Source organism: Poecilia latipinna, unplaced genomic scaffold, assembly GCF_001443285.1.
Source record: "Poecilia latipinna isolate Pla-1442-1.1 unplaced genomic scaffold, P_latipinna-1.0 Scaffold470, whole genome shotgun sequence".
In the NCBI taxonomy this organism is placed as follows: Eukaryota; Metazoa; Chordata; class Actinopteri; order Cyprinodontiformes; family Poeciliidae; genus Poecilia; species Poecilia latipinna.
The window spans coordinates 232,585-250,084 of record NW_015113086.1 but is presented as its reverse complement, the minus strand read 5'-3'; the positions used below and the strand labels follow the sequence as shown (position 1 = coordinate 250,084).

The 17,500-nt window shown below is 41.4% G+C and overlaps 2 protein-coding genes across 3 annotated transcripts in view; one reads left to right on the top strand and one right to left on the bottom strand.

Annotated features, from left to right (window-relative positions):
• The first annotated feature begins 78 nt into the window (after positions 1-78).
• ptger4b (prostaglandin E receptor 4 (subtype EP4) b) lies at positions 79-6,635 on the top strand. Its single transcript, XM_015039395.1, has 2 exons — positions 79-1,338; positions 3,736-6,635. The coding sequence occupies exons 1-2, from the start codon at positions 532-534 to the stop codon at positions 4,297-4,299; spliced, it is 1,371 nt and encodes a 456-aa protein (XP_014894881.1). The 5' UTR covers positions 79-531; the 3' UTR covers positions 4,300-6,635.
• Positions 6,636-8,718: 2,083 nt separating this feature from the next.
• Positions 8,719-17,500, bottom strand: part of ttc33 (tetratricopeptide repeat domain 33) — a 21,214-nt gene continuing 12,432 nt past the window's right edge. For both annotated transcript variants that reach the window (XM_015039394.1, XM_015039393.1), the window contains exons 4-5: positions 16,557-16,688; positions 8,719-13,462 (exon numbers count right to left, since the gene is read on the bottom strand). In XM_015039394.1, coding sequence (XP_014894880.1) covers positions 13,088-13,462; positions 16,557-16,688 — 507 coding nt within the window. In that variant the 3' untranslated portion in view covers positions 8,719-13,087. The remainder of the gene's footprint in view (positions 13,463-16,556; positions 16,689-17,500) is intronic.

Genomic DNA, 17,500 nt, shown 5'->3' with positions numbered 1-17,500 from the left:
ACAGAAAAGGAAAAACGTTTTAAACATCCTCCCCGCTGCATTTTTTTTTTTTAAAAAAAAAAAAAAAAAAAAAAAAAAAAAAAAAAAAAGCTGTTCTGCTTTAAGCCACTACTGTCCCGACCGCTTGGTCGATGTCAACTGAAAAGTTGATTATGGTCGTAAATGCAGCAAAAAAGAGGATATGAAACTGGGAGCTGCGAGTCAGACTGCGCCTCCTCGGCTGTGCGCCCTGGACGCCCACACTGACAACAACCCAGACCTGTATAGGAGGAGCTGCCGTTCAAACTCAGACTTCCCTGTCAAGTTTGTGGGTGTGATGAGGACGTGAAGGTGCAAGCCTCCAGACATTAGACCAAACTCTCTCTCTCTCTCTCGCTTATGAGTTCTTGTTTTTCCCTGGTTTTTTTAAAAAAAATGGAGGTATGATGCCGTGCGTAAAAGTGAACGGACGGTGGACACAATGGATTCGTTGTTCAGCAATGAAGAAGACGCGTTGATGGAAAGTGTCTGTCCTTGGGAACCGAGAGGAGAATGTCTGCTGTGAACGAGTCGCTCGCAGGAATGAACGCCACGGCGGAAGAGACGCCTTCTCGTTCGCTCACCATCCCGGCGATCATGTTTGTAATCGGGGTGATCGGGAATGTCATCGCCATCGTAGTCCTGCGCCTGTCGCGGAAGGAGCAGAAGGAAACGACCTTCTATACTCTGGTGTGCGGGCTGGCGGTGACAGACCTCCTGGGCACCCTGCTGGCCAGCCCCGTCACCCTCTTCATCTACGTGAACAACAACTCGCTGGAGGGAAAGCTGTGCCAGTACTCGGGCTTCATCCTGCTCTACTTCTTCTTGGTGCAACTCAGCATCGTGTTCACCATGTCCGTGGAAAGGTTCCTGGCAATAAATCATGCCTACTTTTACAACGAGTTCGTCAACCAGAGACTGGCCGCGCTGACGCTCTTCGCCGTGTACGTGTCGTGCCTCGTGTTCTGCGCGCTCCCCGTCGCCGGGATCGGGGAGGTGAAGGTCCAGGAGCCGAAGTCGTGGTGCTTCATCGACTGGCAGAGCAACAAGACCACGGTGAGAACTTTCAACCTGATCTACGCGGGAGTGAACTCGGTGATTGTGCTGGCCACGGTCTTCTGCAACGTGATGGTGTGCGGGGCGCTGATCCTGATGCACAGGCGCTTCATCCGCCGCACCTCGCTGGGCACGGACCCGCGGCGCATCGCGGAGCTGCGACGCCGGCGGAACTTCAGGCGCTTAGCCGGAGTGGAGATTCAGATGGTGGTTGTGCTCATCGGAACCTCCGCCGTGGTCCTCATCTGCTCGATACCTTTAGTTGTAAGTATGGGGGTGAGATCATAGCATAAACTTTGCTGCTTTTGGGTATGAGCGCGCGCGCCAGAGCTGTCACAGGTTCTACAATGTAAGAAAGCATCGGAATTAAACAAAATACGGTTTTATTGGCATTAAAAGTAAACAGAAACTGAAATGTATGTGACAACCGCGGACTCTCAGAACTTTGTGTTCTTATTTGAGATCTTTGTGGGCAGATGAGGCATGTCTCTGAAGCACGTGTGGTTACGCACGCGCTCTTTCCTTTCAGTTGGTAAACCTTCTGTTGGTTTTCTGGCCGCATATCTATTAAAATGGGGGCGTAAGTCTTACGAGTTGGCAGCTTTCTGAAGCACAGGACCCCCCTCTAAAGCTGCAACGTGTGGCGGCTATTGATGTGAGAATATGACCAAACGCCCAGGGCTGCACTGCAGAGGGGGCAGAAGGAATAGGATACTTATATATATAAAAAAGGTACTTGTCATTATCATTGCCTCTTTGCATCTTCACACAGTGTCAGAAAATAGTATTGTGCAAATATATTGCTGCATAAACCCTGTACCTAAAGAAGCTGAAAACACACGCACACAAAAAAAAAATATCTGCAGAAAAAGTTATCTAAAAAAAATAAAATATTTTCAGCATGTATTTATTTATTTGCCTATTTATTTCTGCCTTCATTTTTAAGCATTTTGACCTCATCAGTCCTAATCAGAACTTTAAATTTGTCATCCATTTTGCATTACTTACTTAAAAAATATATACTTTTTTGTAATTACAGCATCCTGTATTTTTTTTTAAAGAAACAAACTAAAAATGATGAAGGGCAGAATGAGTTATTTGTGTGGATTGTTTATTTAGAGCTATTGTTTCCAATAATAGAAAACTAAGGGGCTTTTTTTAGGCCTCCTGCATTAGCTCTGATTCAACTGCATGATTAAATGTGTAACTTAAAGAGTAAATAAGTGTCCAACAATGTGATGGCTAAATTAAATTATATCTAAATTATATTGTTTGATTGTGATTTGGGTTTAAAAGAAAGTTTTAAAATCTCTATCTGATTAGCATTAACACAGGCTAAAAATACTATTAAAAATTAAAAAGTGGCTAGAAGGACAGAAATGAGCCAAGGGAGTCTCAAACGAGTTAAACATGTAAAATCTGAGGTGAAATTTCCTATATGTTGCAAAGAAAGAAGACTGTCATGTTAAGAACTGAGACATTTGTGCCTCTGGCTTTAATGAATGAGTGTTGGTTAGACTCATGGGAAGCAACAGCCAAAGGCTCGTTTTTGATGACAGTGAGAACTGCTCTTGTTGGCCCATTTCCATTTAGACCCCACTGTGATCTCACTGAATTTGCCATCAGTAAGGAGTCATTAAGAATTTGCTCATTCCATGGCATTAATGTGCAATGCTTTACAATAACAGGATTTACAGTCCTGAGAACTTCTCACGTTGTGTCAACAATCTTTTCAGTCTTTTAATGGGAATTTATGTGAGGTGGGACAGTAGTGACTCATTTCCAGTGAGCGGTGTGGCACGGGTTGGTGCAGTTTGGTGTGTTTACCAAAAAGCCTAACTTTACGTCACACTAGTGCGACACGTCCTTTTGTCACAAGCAGTCACGTTTTCGTGCCCCCAAATCAATGGACTAGGATCTCCGCCCTAACAGGACTTGTCACCTGACCGGGGAGCCCCCCGAGAACGGTGCTGCTTTGTGGAAATCAGTCAAGGCATTTTGAATACAACCAGATCCATTTCAGTCAAAGTCCAGGCCAGATTCAGTTGAGGTGCAAAGGCGATACTTAAACGTTGATGTCTGCAGATGCTCTCCATCAGATTAACTGAATTTGAACTGAATGAGGATGAATTTGTCTCTACAGCTGTAAAGCTCGTCTTACCCCGAAGGACTCGCAGCTGGAAGGGAAAGGTATAGCAGTGGTCTCAAGCTGAAGTCACCTTTCATATGTGCCCGACACATATGAAAGCTTGAATTAAATGGTAAAACTGGCTCACTGGCATGCAGTCAAGCTCTATAGAGCTCTGCTAATGAGCTAGTATTGGAGCCAGGTGTGCTGAATCGGAGAGACATCTAAAGGTTAAAGGTCACCGGCCCTAGAGGTCTGCAGTTTGAGACCTCCTCTGCACAGTGCATTGAGTCAGTGCTATCGTAAGCAAATCCCGAGTACACTTTTCAGATTTAGTTTTCAAAAACCAAAACAAATAAACGCACACACACAGAAAAAAAACATGCCCTTTGCTTTTAATTCCACACTTTCCATCATGCAAAATCTAATCTAAAAAGTTCAAAGATGTGAGCCGGGTTTGGGGAGTGAGATGCACCTCTGTAGTTTGGAATGCTGCCTTTTAAAACTAATTTATTTCTGTCTTCTATCATCAGCTGAGGATCTTCGAAAACCAGCTGTTCTCAAACCAAACGTCGCAGACCTCTGGGCTGAACAAGGACCTCATAGCCATCCGCATGGCCTCCGTGAACCCCATCCTGGACCCTTGGTTCTACATTCTCCTGAAAAAGACGGTGGTTCTCAAAGTCCTGGAGAAGATCAAGTGCCTGTTCTGCAAAATGGGCGGACGGGGACGGCGGGGAGGAGGACGCTTTCGTTGTGCGGACGGCGCCCTCTCCTCCTCCATCATCTCGCGGGACTCCCCTTCACTGATATCCCGTGAGCCGGGAGAAAGAGTCAGCACCCTACGGACCGTCCTGTACCCGAGTGACGGGAATGCGCTGGGGCTGGCCTCGTTTAAGCCCGGGTCCGAGGACGGCTCCTGTCCGGCGGCTGCACAGACGTTGCAGCGTACGCAGGAGGAGCCGCAGCCTCAGACGGGGCTAGAGGACGACGAGGCATGTACTGCGCCTAGTGACCTTCCAATCTGTCCCAAGGACACGGCTCTGCACGTGACCCTCGCAGACAATACTGCAAACACGCAGGAAAAATGCATATAACCTTCGTCATGACCTCGGTGTATTATCAACGTATTACTCCTCAGTATTGACTCCTCCGCCGCAATTTATTCAAATCACCGCAGTTGTAACGTACAAATCCACGGACGTCACCGAGGAGCTCTTCTGTTGCACTTTGAAGACTTTCGAACCACTGCTCAGCCATCATGAATGACAGGCAATGACTGTATAGCATCAATGTTAAAAATGTGAACAGCGTGTTAAATTATTTAAAGTATGAAAATGTATGCTAATGTCTTCTCTGTGAGAAGGTTTCAATACTTCTGTGTCATTTTGCATTTCCAAAAGATGAATACGCTTATAGTGTGTTTGGATTTTTTTTTTTTTTTGTTTTATGTCTTGACACTTGCAAACAGGTTGTATTATTTCAAAGTGCATCCCTGACATTGCCAGATATATAGTATTTTCTCTGCATTTCATACCAAAAGGCAGCTATACTGTGGTTTCTTTTCCATGGTAAATACACTAGAAGATGACTAAAAAAAGACCTTAATGTGACAATTATTTTATAACATTATTCATTTGCTTATTGTAGCGCAGTACTTTGAAAGAGTCCTATCTTATTTCGGCTTAGCGTAAAGTGCAGGGCGTCCCGTCTAATTTGACTGAGTGCTGATGTTAAGAAAGGGGATTAAAAAACACAAGACATCCAGTATCCTGACAGGTAACATTGTTTTTGAACACTATTCTCTTTGTGCTGCTAAAAACATTATTTTGATAAAGGTCCAGATGCACCTGTTTTTCATTGAACAAACGTCATAATGTGCTGAACTCCTCAAATGAAAATAAAAAAAGAATTGAATTCTTAAGAATGTTGCTTTAATCGCATTATTCACAACAAAAAAAAAAAAAAAAACTGGAGCAACAAGAAGAACTATCCCTTTTTTTCCCCTTTGCTGAAGATAAAGAATAATCCAGAAGAAATGTATTTACATTAATCTCATCCGTCTCACATTAGTGGTAAACTCATCCTATCCAGTCCAGTGAGCAATCGCTGATATCTTCACAGAATATAGATAGAGGTTAACGTCCGCAGGATTTTTCCTACTCAGATTACTTAGAAATGCAATCGGCTGTGCTGGTTATCAGTTTAAAGGGTGTTGGATACAAATGTTCAGCAAACTCCTCAATAAGAATAACAGCTGAAACCAGATGTTCACAGACACCCCAAAAAAAGACACAGCCATTTTTCTGACTGTTCCGTTGGGATTTACCAAAGTAGCTTGTGGTTGCGAAATACCAAAAAAAAAAAAAAAATAGAGAGATTCTTTAATATTTTTATTACTTTCCTCAAAGTCAGAAGTTCATGAACACCGAGCTTAATACGACTTTAAAAAATTAGTAAACCCTCATGAAGAAGAGTGTTATTGTTCACAGTGAAAGGCCACTCAGACAGAAAGAAGCCATTACTCATGAAAAATACCATTTGCAAATGGATTCAGTGACTAAGGCCTTCATTTCTGGAGACATGTCCCATGGTAGATTGAACTATTGGGCAATAAAAACCTTTGACACAGTTAAGTTATTAATAACTGAGGTGCGTCTGTTATGGTCCGCCCTTTATAAATGATGATTACTCCAGCATATTTCCATACTGATGGGGTTTCTAAAGATAAATTAAACAAATCAGACAATGGAAATGATTTCACCACACTGCAGCCACCTGCTGAACCTCAGCTGGTGTGATTTATTTCGGACATGAGAAAACGACAGAAACAGACATAAATATACAACTAAACAAACAAAAGTAAAGCAAGGCAACACTCAAAATAGTCCAGCAACAACAAAAACAGAATAACATGTTCGAAAGGGACTAGGAAGAAGAATATACTTGTCATTTTTCCTACTCATTGCCCTTAAATAAACAATCAAATCCCCCTCAGAATGTTTTATATATAGTATTTGCATATTTTCTTATACGTATCGCAAATGAGGGAACAAATGATCTGTGAAAACACCTGGTGATGGACAAAGCCCCTCATTCCTGTACTCTGTGAAAACTACTGTCTCTTCAACTACAATGAACTCTGCTTGAGATCTACAGCCAACCACTTCCAAAAATAATTTCTGGATATTTCCAGGAAGGAGCTTTCTTATGACTTGGTACATAAATTGTGCTGTTTGAGAATGAACCAGGACAGGAAAATTTAATGTTTTTGATTTTTGAAAAAAAGTTGACTTTATATGTTCTTTGTAGCTGGTGTTATTATCTGGTATGTCTCCTTTTTTTTGTGTAATATTGATCCAGTGATCGAGTTGCAAAAGTATCGCCGCAAAAACCTCTCCACAGCAAATGAAATACCAGTAAAACCAGTGAACAGCAGAGGACGTGGAGTGATTTGTGCTCCAGGATGTTTCTCACCTTACTGACAACTGAGATGCTCCTTGATAGTTTATTGGTTTTAACTGGGGTTTACTGAAAGAAACCAGTTTCCGCAAACTCTTTCCATTTCCACACTTTGAATATCCATCTTGTACCCACCACCAGGACTTCGGTTCGGCTTAAATTTGATAATAATCTGCTTCTACCAAACCACCTCTTACGTCTTGAACCAGCACATTTCTGAGGTGATCGTCAGCAGTAGCTCATGTGAATCTCTGAAGGCAAACGAACAGCCACATCTGTTCTGAATCTGGTTCCACTCAGAGTATGAATGACTGGGTAATGAATTACCAATTGAGGAAAAGTGTTCACTTAACGCCTCTGCAATTAATGACGGTCTACTAACCATTTTGTTATTTATCTTAATATGAAGTAAAAGTACACAGAATACCTGTGCAAGAAAATCCACACTCCCCTTTAAGAAATGGTCTTCATTAGTGTTTTCCTTTGTCAGCAGGATCATTTTTAAAATGTGCAACACATGTTATCCCCTTCACCTCTTCCCATAACAGCAGTAATGACCAAAGCACTTAAAACAGAGCTTTTCAGATGGAACCAGCAGACGGCTCCACGACTTCGCTCACCTGTGGATGGATTGCTTCTTCAACAACCCCTAAACCCCCATCTCCACCGTCCCCCCACGAAGATTTCCAGGTCCATCATGGCGTCCGTCCAGAGCCTTCAGGGAGCGGTTAAATGTCCCCGCTGAGGATGAGCGCTCTTTATTGGAAGCTGCGACCTCAGACTGAGAGATCTGTCCAGGCTGTAAAGTCTCTCCACAGACAGGAAGCTGTGATTGACAAATGGCCGAAGGAAGATTTTAGCAGATGAAAAAACGATCCCTCTTGGAAACTTGCATTGTTTTCTCACCTCATCAGACCTGGTTAGTCATACACTTAAGAAAGAAAAAGCTGGTTTAGACATTTAAAGCTCTAAAACCAGCTGACATTTAGGAGAATGAGTTAAAAAAAAGCATTGTGGATGGGACTTTTAGCAGATGCAGATGGGTACTTAAACAGAATAAATTTCTTGATCTGGATCTTCTGCTGGCCTCTCAATACTTTGTGTCTGTATTTCCTGCTTCACTGTATCCTATCTTTTGCGTAATCTTGGGCGCCCTGACGTGAGTTCAAACGGCAATACTTGGACCATAAACTGCATTCTGTGGTGAATCGGACAAAGAGAGATGGGCTTAAATAGGGTTTCCAGTAATCCTAAAACTTTTATCAGGGACTTTTATGAGTTTTCCATACATGTATTTTACCTCCATTCATGCCTAACACTAAAAACTGAAAAACACTTCCCAGAAAAAGATTTAGTATTTCTCATAAGCATATGTTTTACAGGATCTGTAACTGATTTTCAGTTCAAAGCAGATGGTTAGAGGTGTGCTCAATTCGTACTCCTGTGCGCCATCCTAATAACGACAGTGAAGAAGCTGCCCTGTTTATATATATATATATATATATATATATATAAAAAGCTAATAAACAACCACGAGTTATCTGAGAGCTCGGGTTTCTTCTGTCCACTTCCCTGGTACGATCAGTCATGTACTCACAAAGCCCCTCATCTTTAACATCTTCGTTTACGTTAAGTGGGGAATCTCGTATTTGATTATTCACAAAGTGTTCTGTGCTGCTTTTAACATCTTTGTTCGTTTACTCTCCACATGTGGGGGTTCTTTAAGAGCATTTTGCCTTTTAAAACCTCTTCTTTTAGATTTTATCTTCCGCATTTTCACACCCACAACATGTTACATGTTCTCTTTTCTAAATCTGATTCACTCTGTTTGACTCATCATCAGGTCTTCTGCCTTCCCAGCAGGGATTGTTGGATGTTTTGCCTATCTGGGTTTTGAATGCATCTCTCTCTCTTTACTTTGCTCTATGTGTTTTCTACATTATTACTCTCAGGGTTCCTACAAGGCAGGCTTTATGGTAAAGAGAATGGGAGACTGATGGAGAACAAGGAAGACACAAAGAACGGGCGGAACGGCAGTGAAAGGAAAAGGGTAAGAAAGCAAGACACAACAAGTTGGTTTATTTAACACCGTTCTTACACAAGGCAATTGAAATTGGATTACAAGACATCAAAGGAAAGACAAAATTAAGCATAGATGCATTGTATGAAAGAAAGGGATGTTACAAGACAGAAGATAAAGGCGTGACAAGGAATAATATGTACAAGAAGGAAAGACAGGAAGGAAGCAAGAAAAAGAAGAAAACACCATCTAGACAATGGAGCAGGGGAACAAAGTCTGGAAAGACAAATATTTTTCCAAACTGGAAGAGACTTCAACACCAGATTTTTCCAGATCACGTAGGAAGTCTGTACCGTCTTCCACCACAGACTGTCTGCATCCTGAAAGCTTCACTAGCAAGCAGCTCAAATCATTTTAGCGCTCTCGAGACATCCACTCACACATTTGAACTAGGACATTCTTACACATGAACACACATCTGCACACAGAGACATATGCAGACCACGAATATAGATGACACATCGGTATTACATGCAGCTCGGCGCCACTTATTTCACTGCAAGATCTTAAAATAACAGCTGCACCTACAACATAATTAGGAGTAATTTTACGACAAAGATATTTTTGGTGATTTCTTTTTTTACTCCCTTTCACGTTATAATTTATTCTTTATATCATTGGGAATTTGCTACAACAGCTATGGATCCGGTCTCAGCGTAAAAGAAACTCCCACTTCTGTCTGTTTGTTGTGCTTTCGCAGTAATTCTGTCAATCCAAGCAAACGTACGGGTTCAGGTCATCCACAGCAAAGAAGAATGGAAAGAAGGGAGCCATCATAGACTGAACCTAGTTTAGAAACACAGGTGGGCACGGCAAATCTGAGGAAGAATGCGTTTGGGTTGGATGACACCATTTCTGACCTGCATGCAAAAGACTGTAAGTGAAGGAAGATTAAACTCACCATTGATACTGTGAGACACAGTAGTGGGAGTATCATGCTGTGGGGTTGTTTCTGCACAGCGGGGAGAGGGAAGCTAGTCCGAGTTAGCTGGAGCTAAATTAAAGGATAGTTCTGTGGTTCAGCTAACAAAATCTGCACATCTAGTGACACATAAAGACAATTACAAAGACGGCCTTTTATTACCTGGAGAACATTTGCGGGGTTAAAGGACTAATGCCCCAGCAAAACGTAGAGAAACTCACAAATACGTTTGTCTTTAGGTGTATTGATTCCTGCAACAGTATCTTCACAGGTCTGCCTAAATAAAAAATCAATCCTCCAGGTGCTGCTGCTTACGTTCTCACTGAAACTAGGAAGATAGAGCACATCAACCCATTACTAAAATATTTACACTGCCTCCCTGTAGCTCAGAGAACCACAAAGCATTCCGTTTTTATGTTCCACCAATCTGGAACAAACTTCTGGAAAACTGCAAAAAAGCCAGAACCCTGAGTTCCTTTAAATCAGGGCTACAAGGCCTCCTTTGATTCACAATAACCGGAATTTACTGCTTTATTCACTTGATGATTTTGATGATGGCATTTGACAAAATGTAATGCTTTTTGTTGACTTGTAATCGACATGCATCATACAGTGGCCCCCAGCTGTTCACAGGGGTCAGGGATCACGGCCGCCTGCGAATAGCTCAAATGTCTGAATACTTGAGACTTCCTTCACTTTCTAACATCACAAAAACAAAGCAAGGTTCTATATTGCAAAACATCACATCTACAAACCCTGTAAAGTATCATTTGAAATCTAGCATGTTTTTCACTCTGAAAAGGGGAGACAAAAAGCTTCAAAACGGTCAATAGGCTGATCCGTTTTGCGTGAAATGCCAAACTGCCCATCAGCTGACTTGTCGGTTTGATGAAACATCCTTGGGTGTCAACCGTCCAGAAAGCCTCCCGTCTCATTTGCGTGAAAAAAGTCTGAAAAAGCCGAGCCACTGCTAAACGCCCCCCAAAAGACGAGCAGAAAGTAAAACGAGTCCCATCTGAAGAGCACTGAAAACGACTTGAATTATTTATGCTCATTATCAGATGGGAGAGTGAAATCACCGCAAAGAGGAGCAGGAGAGGAGTTTATTACCATTAATCAACAGGGATATCTATCACACTACGCCTTTAAATGCTCGACTGGCTGACTCAGACCTTAACATCTGTGCTCGGCAAAAACAACACGGAGAAAAAAAACGAACCTGTTATCGGCCATGTGGCGTCTTCTTTCAGTTGACCTCGGCCCTGTGGGACGCGTTTTGGATTAGTCTGACAACCACGTAAGTCAGCAAACACACACGCTGTAGGTATGTCTTCAAACTGAGTTATGATCAAGATCGTGTCAGTGAATATTGAGCTGTTAGTCGACTTTTTTTCCCTTTCTGAGCCCCAGTTTTTGACATGACCTGAACCCAAACTGTGGAGCAAAACTTTGAAGATTTTTTTTTTTTTTTGGGTGTGTGCTGTATTATTTGTCATAAAAAAAAAGAATTAGTTTTCCAATCTTAATTCATCATATTTATGTTTACACATCACTGCGTTTTCCAAATCCAGATTTGATGAAAGAACTTGGATGTTTTACCGTTTGTTGTTTTTTGCGAATCAATCAAGATTAACAACATTTGTTGAAGTTTTTATTTTTTTGACAAAAAAAAAAAACATTGTTGCAGAACCTTTTCAAGTTCTACAGCAACTTTTCTTTCAATTTGAGATCTGGGCTTAGGCCACTCCAGAATGTCCATCTTATTGTCTTCTGTGTAGCTTTAGCTGGATGCGTTGGGTCGCCGTCTTGCTGGAAAATAAATGTTCTCCAAAGCCGTCGCTCCCTCGTTGCTCAGTTTCACCCCGACTTACCACTGCTAGCACCAGTTGGCTGGGCCTCTGTTGAATTAGGTCATTCACTTTAAAGGAAGTGACTATGTATTCAATCACATATTTGTGTTACGTATCTGTTGTCATTTGGTAGAAATCTATTTGTTTTATTATGATTGATAGGGAAAAGCAATGAAAGGGTAAATTACATTTTGTAGAAACTGTACAAAGCTGTGAAAGAAAAACTACAAAACCTCTTAAAATATTAAAGGATTGGTTTAATGTTAAAACTTAATTTGTTCACTTGACACTTGGAACAGAAAGGAACAGCCTAGCATGTGCTCACAATGACAACACATTTCCATTTAGAAGCACACATCAAAAAGCTGACAGTTTCATACAGAAAAGTATTTCTGTTTGCGTTCAGATTAGTAAAAAAAAAACACAAAAAAAACTTTTACTGTGTGTGAAAGTAGATAAAACACGTCGAAGTAACGAAACACACCACAATAATAACCAATTTCAAAATAAAACAAACTGGTTGTCTTTTATAACTGCAGCGCCTCACGAAGGTAATTATACCCACTGAACATTTACACATTTTGTCACATTAAAACCAGAAACTTCAACGTATTTTTCTGGAATTTTATGTGATATGGAAGTGGAAGGAAAACAGTACAAGGTTTCAAATTACTTGCACAGATAAGAATGTGAACTTCAGTGCAACCATTTGCCTTTAGGCCTTCTCTACGTGATACAGTCTAGCCGTACTAGGAAAATACTCTAGTGACCCCAAAACATCACGATGACCAAGGAACGTAACAAATATAACTGAAGTTGGTTTATTATAAAAAAATCTCAAGGTTTGAACGCTTTACTGTTTAAGCTAACATGATATGAGCTGACAGGCTGGGAAAGGAGAACTATAATCACAGAGAAGCAGATGAGACCTTTGGTAACTCTGGAGGAGCAGCAGAGATTCAAAAGTAAGGTGGGGTAATCTGTCAAAGGAACATCCGTTTCTCTACCAGGGATCTCCAACCCTGAAAAAAACAAGATCATAAGCTCAAATCTGGTAGACCTACAGCCTAAAAGATTGGCAGCAAGGTAAGCTGAATGTAAATGCATGCCATGCGTTTCACATTTTTAATCGTAGAAACATTGAAAAACAGATAAATTTCCTTCTGCTGATGCTCTGTTCTGGTCCGCCATATCAAATACATTAACAGGTCTGTTGTAATAATGTGACAAATTGTGAGATGCTTTAAGGGGTATGAAAACTTTACCAAGGCACCGAATACTTGAGCATCTGGATCCATTCTGCATGAATGGGAGCAGTGGCCTCTAGCTGAACACTGAACCGACTTTCACTGACTGGAACGCGACTCCCAGGCTGATCTTTCCACGTTCGTTTCCAGCCCCGTGAGTCACAACAGATATAAAAACTTAACGTTCACGTTTAACTATAATTGATGGTAAAGAGGTGGGATAGTTAAATATAAAGAGTTGCAACAACTAGGTCTTCTGTGATCTTTGTGTCTAATATTAAATTTACGCTTTGCACGGGATAATCAGTTCAATGTGAGAGCAGTTCAGAGTCCTCTCGCTTTAACAAACTGCTCGCTTGCTGGCGTGTCCGTACCCCGCGATCCCTCTTCCCCGCTCACGACGTTTTGTACGTTCCCCTCAGCGTCTATCACCACCGTGGTCCTCCGCAGCTCCTCGTACTGCGTCTGCCTGTCAGCGACCGCCACGCAGGCTGCTAGCACTTCATCGGACTCAAAGTCGTAGTCCTGCTCCAGCTCGGGGGCATTTAGGATCTGCTTTCTGGTCTCCTCCTCCTGTCTGATCTTCTCCTTGGTGGCCAGCTGCTGCTTCTGTAAGGTCCAAGCCCATTTCAGGTCGTCCTGCCAAAGGCTGCGCTCGGAGGGACACAGGTGGATGGCGATCTGGAAAGACCTCACAGCCTGCGGAGAGAGAGCCGACAGGAGGAAGGTTTTGAGGAAGCAGTGGAAAATGTGAAACGCGAAGGGCAATCGTTCAGGAAATGAGCCGGAAGTCTTTGAGATGTGTGTTCACACAAGAGAAACATGCAGCATGTCTGGGATTACGATCCTAACCTTCTTACCCTTGACAGCTGTAGTTTGTCATGAAGCTAGATCAATATCTCTTTGCCGAGTCGCGACTGGAAGACTGCGTTGAAACAAAATGGCAAGCGTCTCTAGTCGTTCACACAACCAGGCGCCTGCCTTGATAAATGACCATTTGATCCCCACGAAATGGTCAAATCGATTTCATCCGACACGCCAATAAAGTTGACTGATGGTCTTACAAATCAACTCTGACAAATATCAGAGGCCTGTCGAGCATCTCCAAAAGCTAAGGGGCTGGAAAATAAGGTGAAACTCAGCAGAGTTTAGCTCCTTAAATCAGCTGCTGAGGCTCTGACTGAGCTCCGAGAAGTCTGAAGGAAAGTTTTGGGATGCATTTTTGGACTTAAAATGAAGATTAAAAGAAAAGATATGTTAGCATTTTCAATCATTTTACAGAAGAAAGAAGATGGAAATTAGCCATCCGACATATTTACATGTAACTGTTCATTAATAAGTTCAGTATTTTGTTTTCAGATGGGCTTTCCTTTTCTTAAAAGAACAGTAAAGACAATCCGTCATTCACATATTAAACTGGCGTCGGCATCAAATGTCACAGATTTTTCAGAAGCCTCAAGGAGAATCTAGGACCTTACATTTTACTCTTTGATTTCTCAAACACTGAAAACATTTTTGAATCCAATTTGTCTCACGACAGACAGAGGCTAAAGGCTCAAAATAATAAAACATAACAGCTCTGTTGACTACGGTTTCCTGCTATCTGATAAAAGTCTTGCTCTTTCACAGGCAAAATGCACAGCATTCATGTCTGGATGTAGCAAATACAGTTGCCTTTTAAATATTTTCTTACTTTCTTTAATTTTTAAATATCTAATTATGATTGAAAACAGTTGAGTTTGCGTTTTCTCAGGCAATTAGACATCATGCTTTCAATGGCTGGAAACTTATTGGATTTTTGAGTTTCCGTGTGTCATCTCAGAATGCTATTTAGCAAATTATCCTGAGATGAATCACTAAATATACATATGCAAGATGACACTGGGGCTGCTAATCATCTTATTAGAGATCCCCATTTAAAACACAAAGCTTTAATTAAATAAGTTAGCTGTGGTCAAGTAGAAGCAGCTCCTCACAGTCACTCCCACCCTCCACAAAGCTTCGTCAAAGCAAAGGACAGAATCAAGTCCGACATCGGGGAACACACCGATGTACTCGGCTTCACAGCTTTTTATTTTACCAACGTAAAACTCCTGAGCGGTTAAAAGAAACTCAAATCGATGTGAAACAGAAATGAACAGAGAAATAAAAGCTGCAGAATTTGCAGGAATAAATTCTTCAGGTGTATGAACTTGGATGTTGTAACTCACACTGATGTGCAAAAATTATTTTTCACACTGCCACAGTAACTGTTGTTAGGGGGCAACGTATCTAGCAGGTTAGCACACCAGAGTACCGTATAGGAAAATATTGGGTTTAATAGTAGGTTGCAATTAAAATTACTTTTTTTGAAGAAAAAAAAAAAGAAAAAGAAAAAAAACAGGTCAATAAATTTAACCCTGAATACCCATCAAGAGAAAACAGACACCATAAATGCCAACATTTTGTTGACGTGTTGTTTTATTTATTTATTTATTTTTTGCATAGTTTATTTACCCTGAATTGAGTTTACTGGAAAGTAAAAGCAATAACAGAACAGTCAATTAAAGTTTAAAAAAAAAAAAAAAAAAAAAAAGATCATCTGAATTGCCAAACAGGCACAGCCTGAACATGTTGGTAAACCCAATGTTCTAAAACACGACAGAACAAGTTGTTCTAAAAATAGACATTTGTTCTGTCCTACCAAAAGGGCTTCATTATGCGAGGAGGTGTGTCTATATTTAGTTTTGTTTGAGCCTAAGTAACTTTCAACACTTCCCATTGTTGTTTTCCTGGCTGTCGGACAGGTCTCCCGCTCCAAGGCAAGCATGAGCGAAAATAACCTGAAGGGGATTTTTTTATATTTTTTGCCTTAAACCGAGGCCGCTCGGCTGCCGGGAGGGTGGCAATAAAGTGGCTGTGATCCACAGGTTTCACACACGCAAGTCACGGCGCGTTCCGAGGCAATTTAGTCGATCGTCTCGGCCGCAGGCACCTGGGTGCGCTTCATCAGATCAGAGGATGGAAGCTTACAAAAAATACACAAACTAGGACATAGATATTTAATGTGTTGCAGAGTACCATCCAACGCCGGTTTTGATCTCAAAGTTGTTTTTTCAATATAAACACAAATTTCAGATATTGGCAAAACATCCACAAATATGGAATCAGCAAATACTGAGATGGATGGTTTAATGGACAGATGGACAGAATAATGGATAGAATAAAGTCTTGAACTGCATATTTTCCTTCTTCACGCTTTGTGAAACCTTTGGAAAATAAATTACAGACTTTTCCGAAGTGCTTCAAACCGCAGAGGAAACCTGCAGCTTTTCAGTTCAAGATAACAAAATAAGAGGTGAACGGCAGACCAAATGAACATTTCAACCCAGATCATGGACTGGTTGGGTGTAATTCAGATCCATACTGGTGTGTTACAACAGGGAAAAGGCCTGAAGCTATGAAATGCAAATGCTTCTGTTTAATGCGGCAAAGAAATTTCCCCGAAAGCTGCGACTTAGAAAACAACTTGCATGCCTGAATGAAGTCGTATTCCTTAACAATTTCCGAGATCCTTATCACAAAACATTATTTCTTGGAAGCCCGGAAGCTAGTTAATTAAAAAAAAAGATCAAGTTTGAACAAATTAAAGTTTTTTAGCTAGTGTTTCTCAATTTAAAACATAGCTCCTACTGCAAATCTTTTTAACAACATTTCTACATATTCACTTGGCAGAAGCGATTAAAAAAGGTGCATCAGTTGTTGCCTTCTTAAACCAAACCGTTCACCCTCTGAAGGGACCATCGTTACTCACCAGGTCCACCTCTCCCAGGTTGAGCTGTGCCCGGCCCAGAGTCTGCCAGCCCTCCCACCACAGCGGCCTGAACTTCACGGCCATCTCTGCTGCCTTCACAGCAGGAAACACTTCATGCAGAATGGTCAGCACCTGCAGAGGAAACACGCATGGAACAAAAGGAAAGACTGCATCCATGCTTCTGCGTATGCAATGTCATCGAGAAAATACCAATCCACACGTAGGACAAGACATCAAAACTCTGATGGCGACTAGTTGCAGGAGATTTTGCTTTGAGGTGTCGATTAAATACTGGAACATTCTTACGTCTTCACCTCTGAAAGGATCATTAATTGTTCGTGTTACAAACAGTGTGAAAATCACAAGACAAGCGAAAACGATTAGGCGTGAGATGGGAATTGAGATTGTTTTTCAGGTCTTATTTTAGCATGGCAAGCTTTTACGAAGGCTGGTGGTGAGGTTTTCCACAGGCTGCCAATATTTCCAAATCTAGCATGTTTTATTACACCCAGAAGTTGAAAGCTCCAAAGGAGAAAACAAAGTAACTCTGTAGTAAAAAGAAAAGTAATAAAAATCAGCCTCTCTGCTGAAAAGCACTTCTTTCTCTCGCTCTCACAGCCTGAGATGCGCAGAGATGTCTGTCGTAGAAAACCGTTTTCCTTTCACTGTGCTCTTCCCCTGAGGGAAAATCTGAACGCTTAACTGATACTGAAAATAGCTGACTCAGCAACGTCATCTACACAAAAGAGTGTTGTTGTCAGCCCGACTTGGTGGCACTGAGTATCGGGCGTTTACTGACTGCAGAGATTTACAATCAATTGACCAGAAAACGTTGAAGCATCATATGCATCCCTTCAAACTGCTACATGACTTGAATAAAGTCAAACGGTACGTTTCTGGGAATGTTCGATGTCAATCAACCAATCAATCAAGTTTATTTGTAC

Excerpts from the sequence above, each read along its gene's own strand:
- ptger4b (XM_015039395.1), top strand. The coding sequence starts at position 532 with ATGTCTGCTGTGAACGAGTCGCTCGCAGGAATGAACGCCACGGCGGAA. Across the intron at positions 1,339-3,735 it reads TCTGCTCGATACCTTTAGTT|CTGAGGATCTTCGAAAACCA; the intron begins GTAAGTATGGGG and ends TTCTATCATCAG.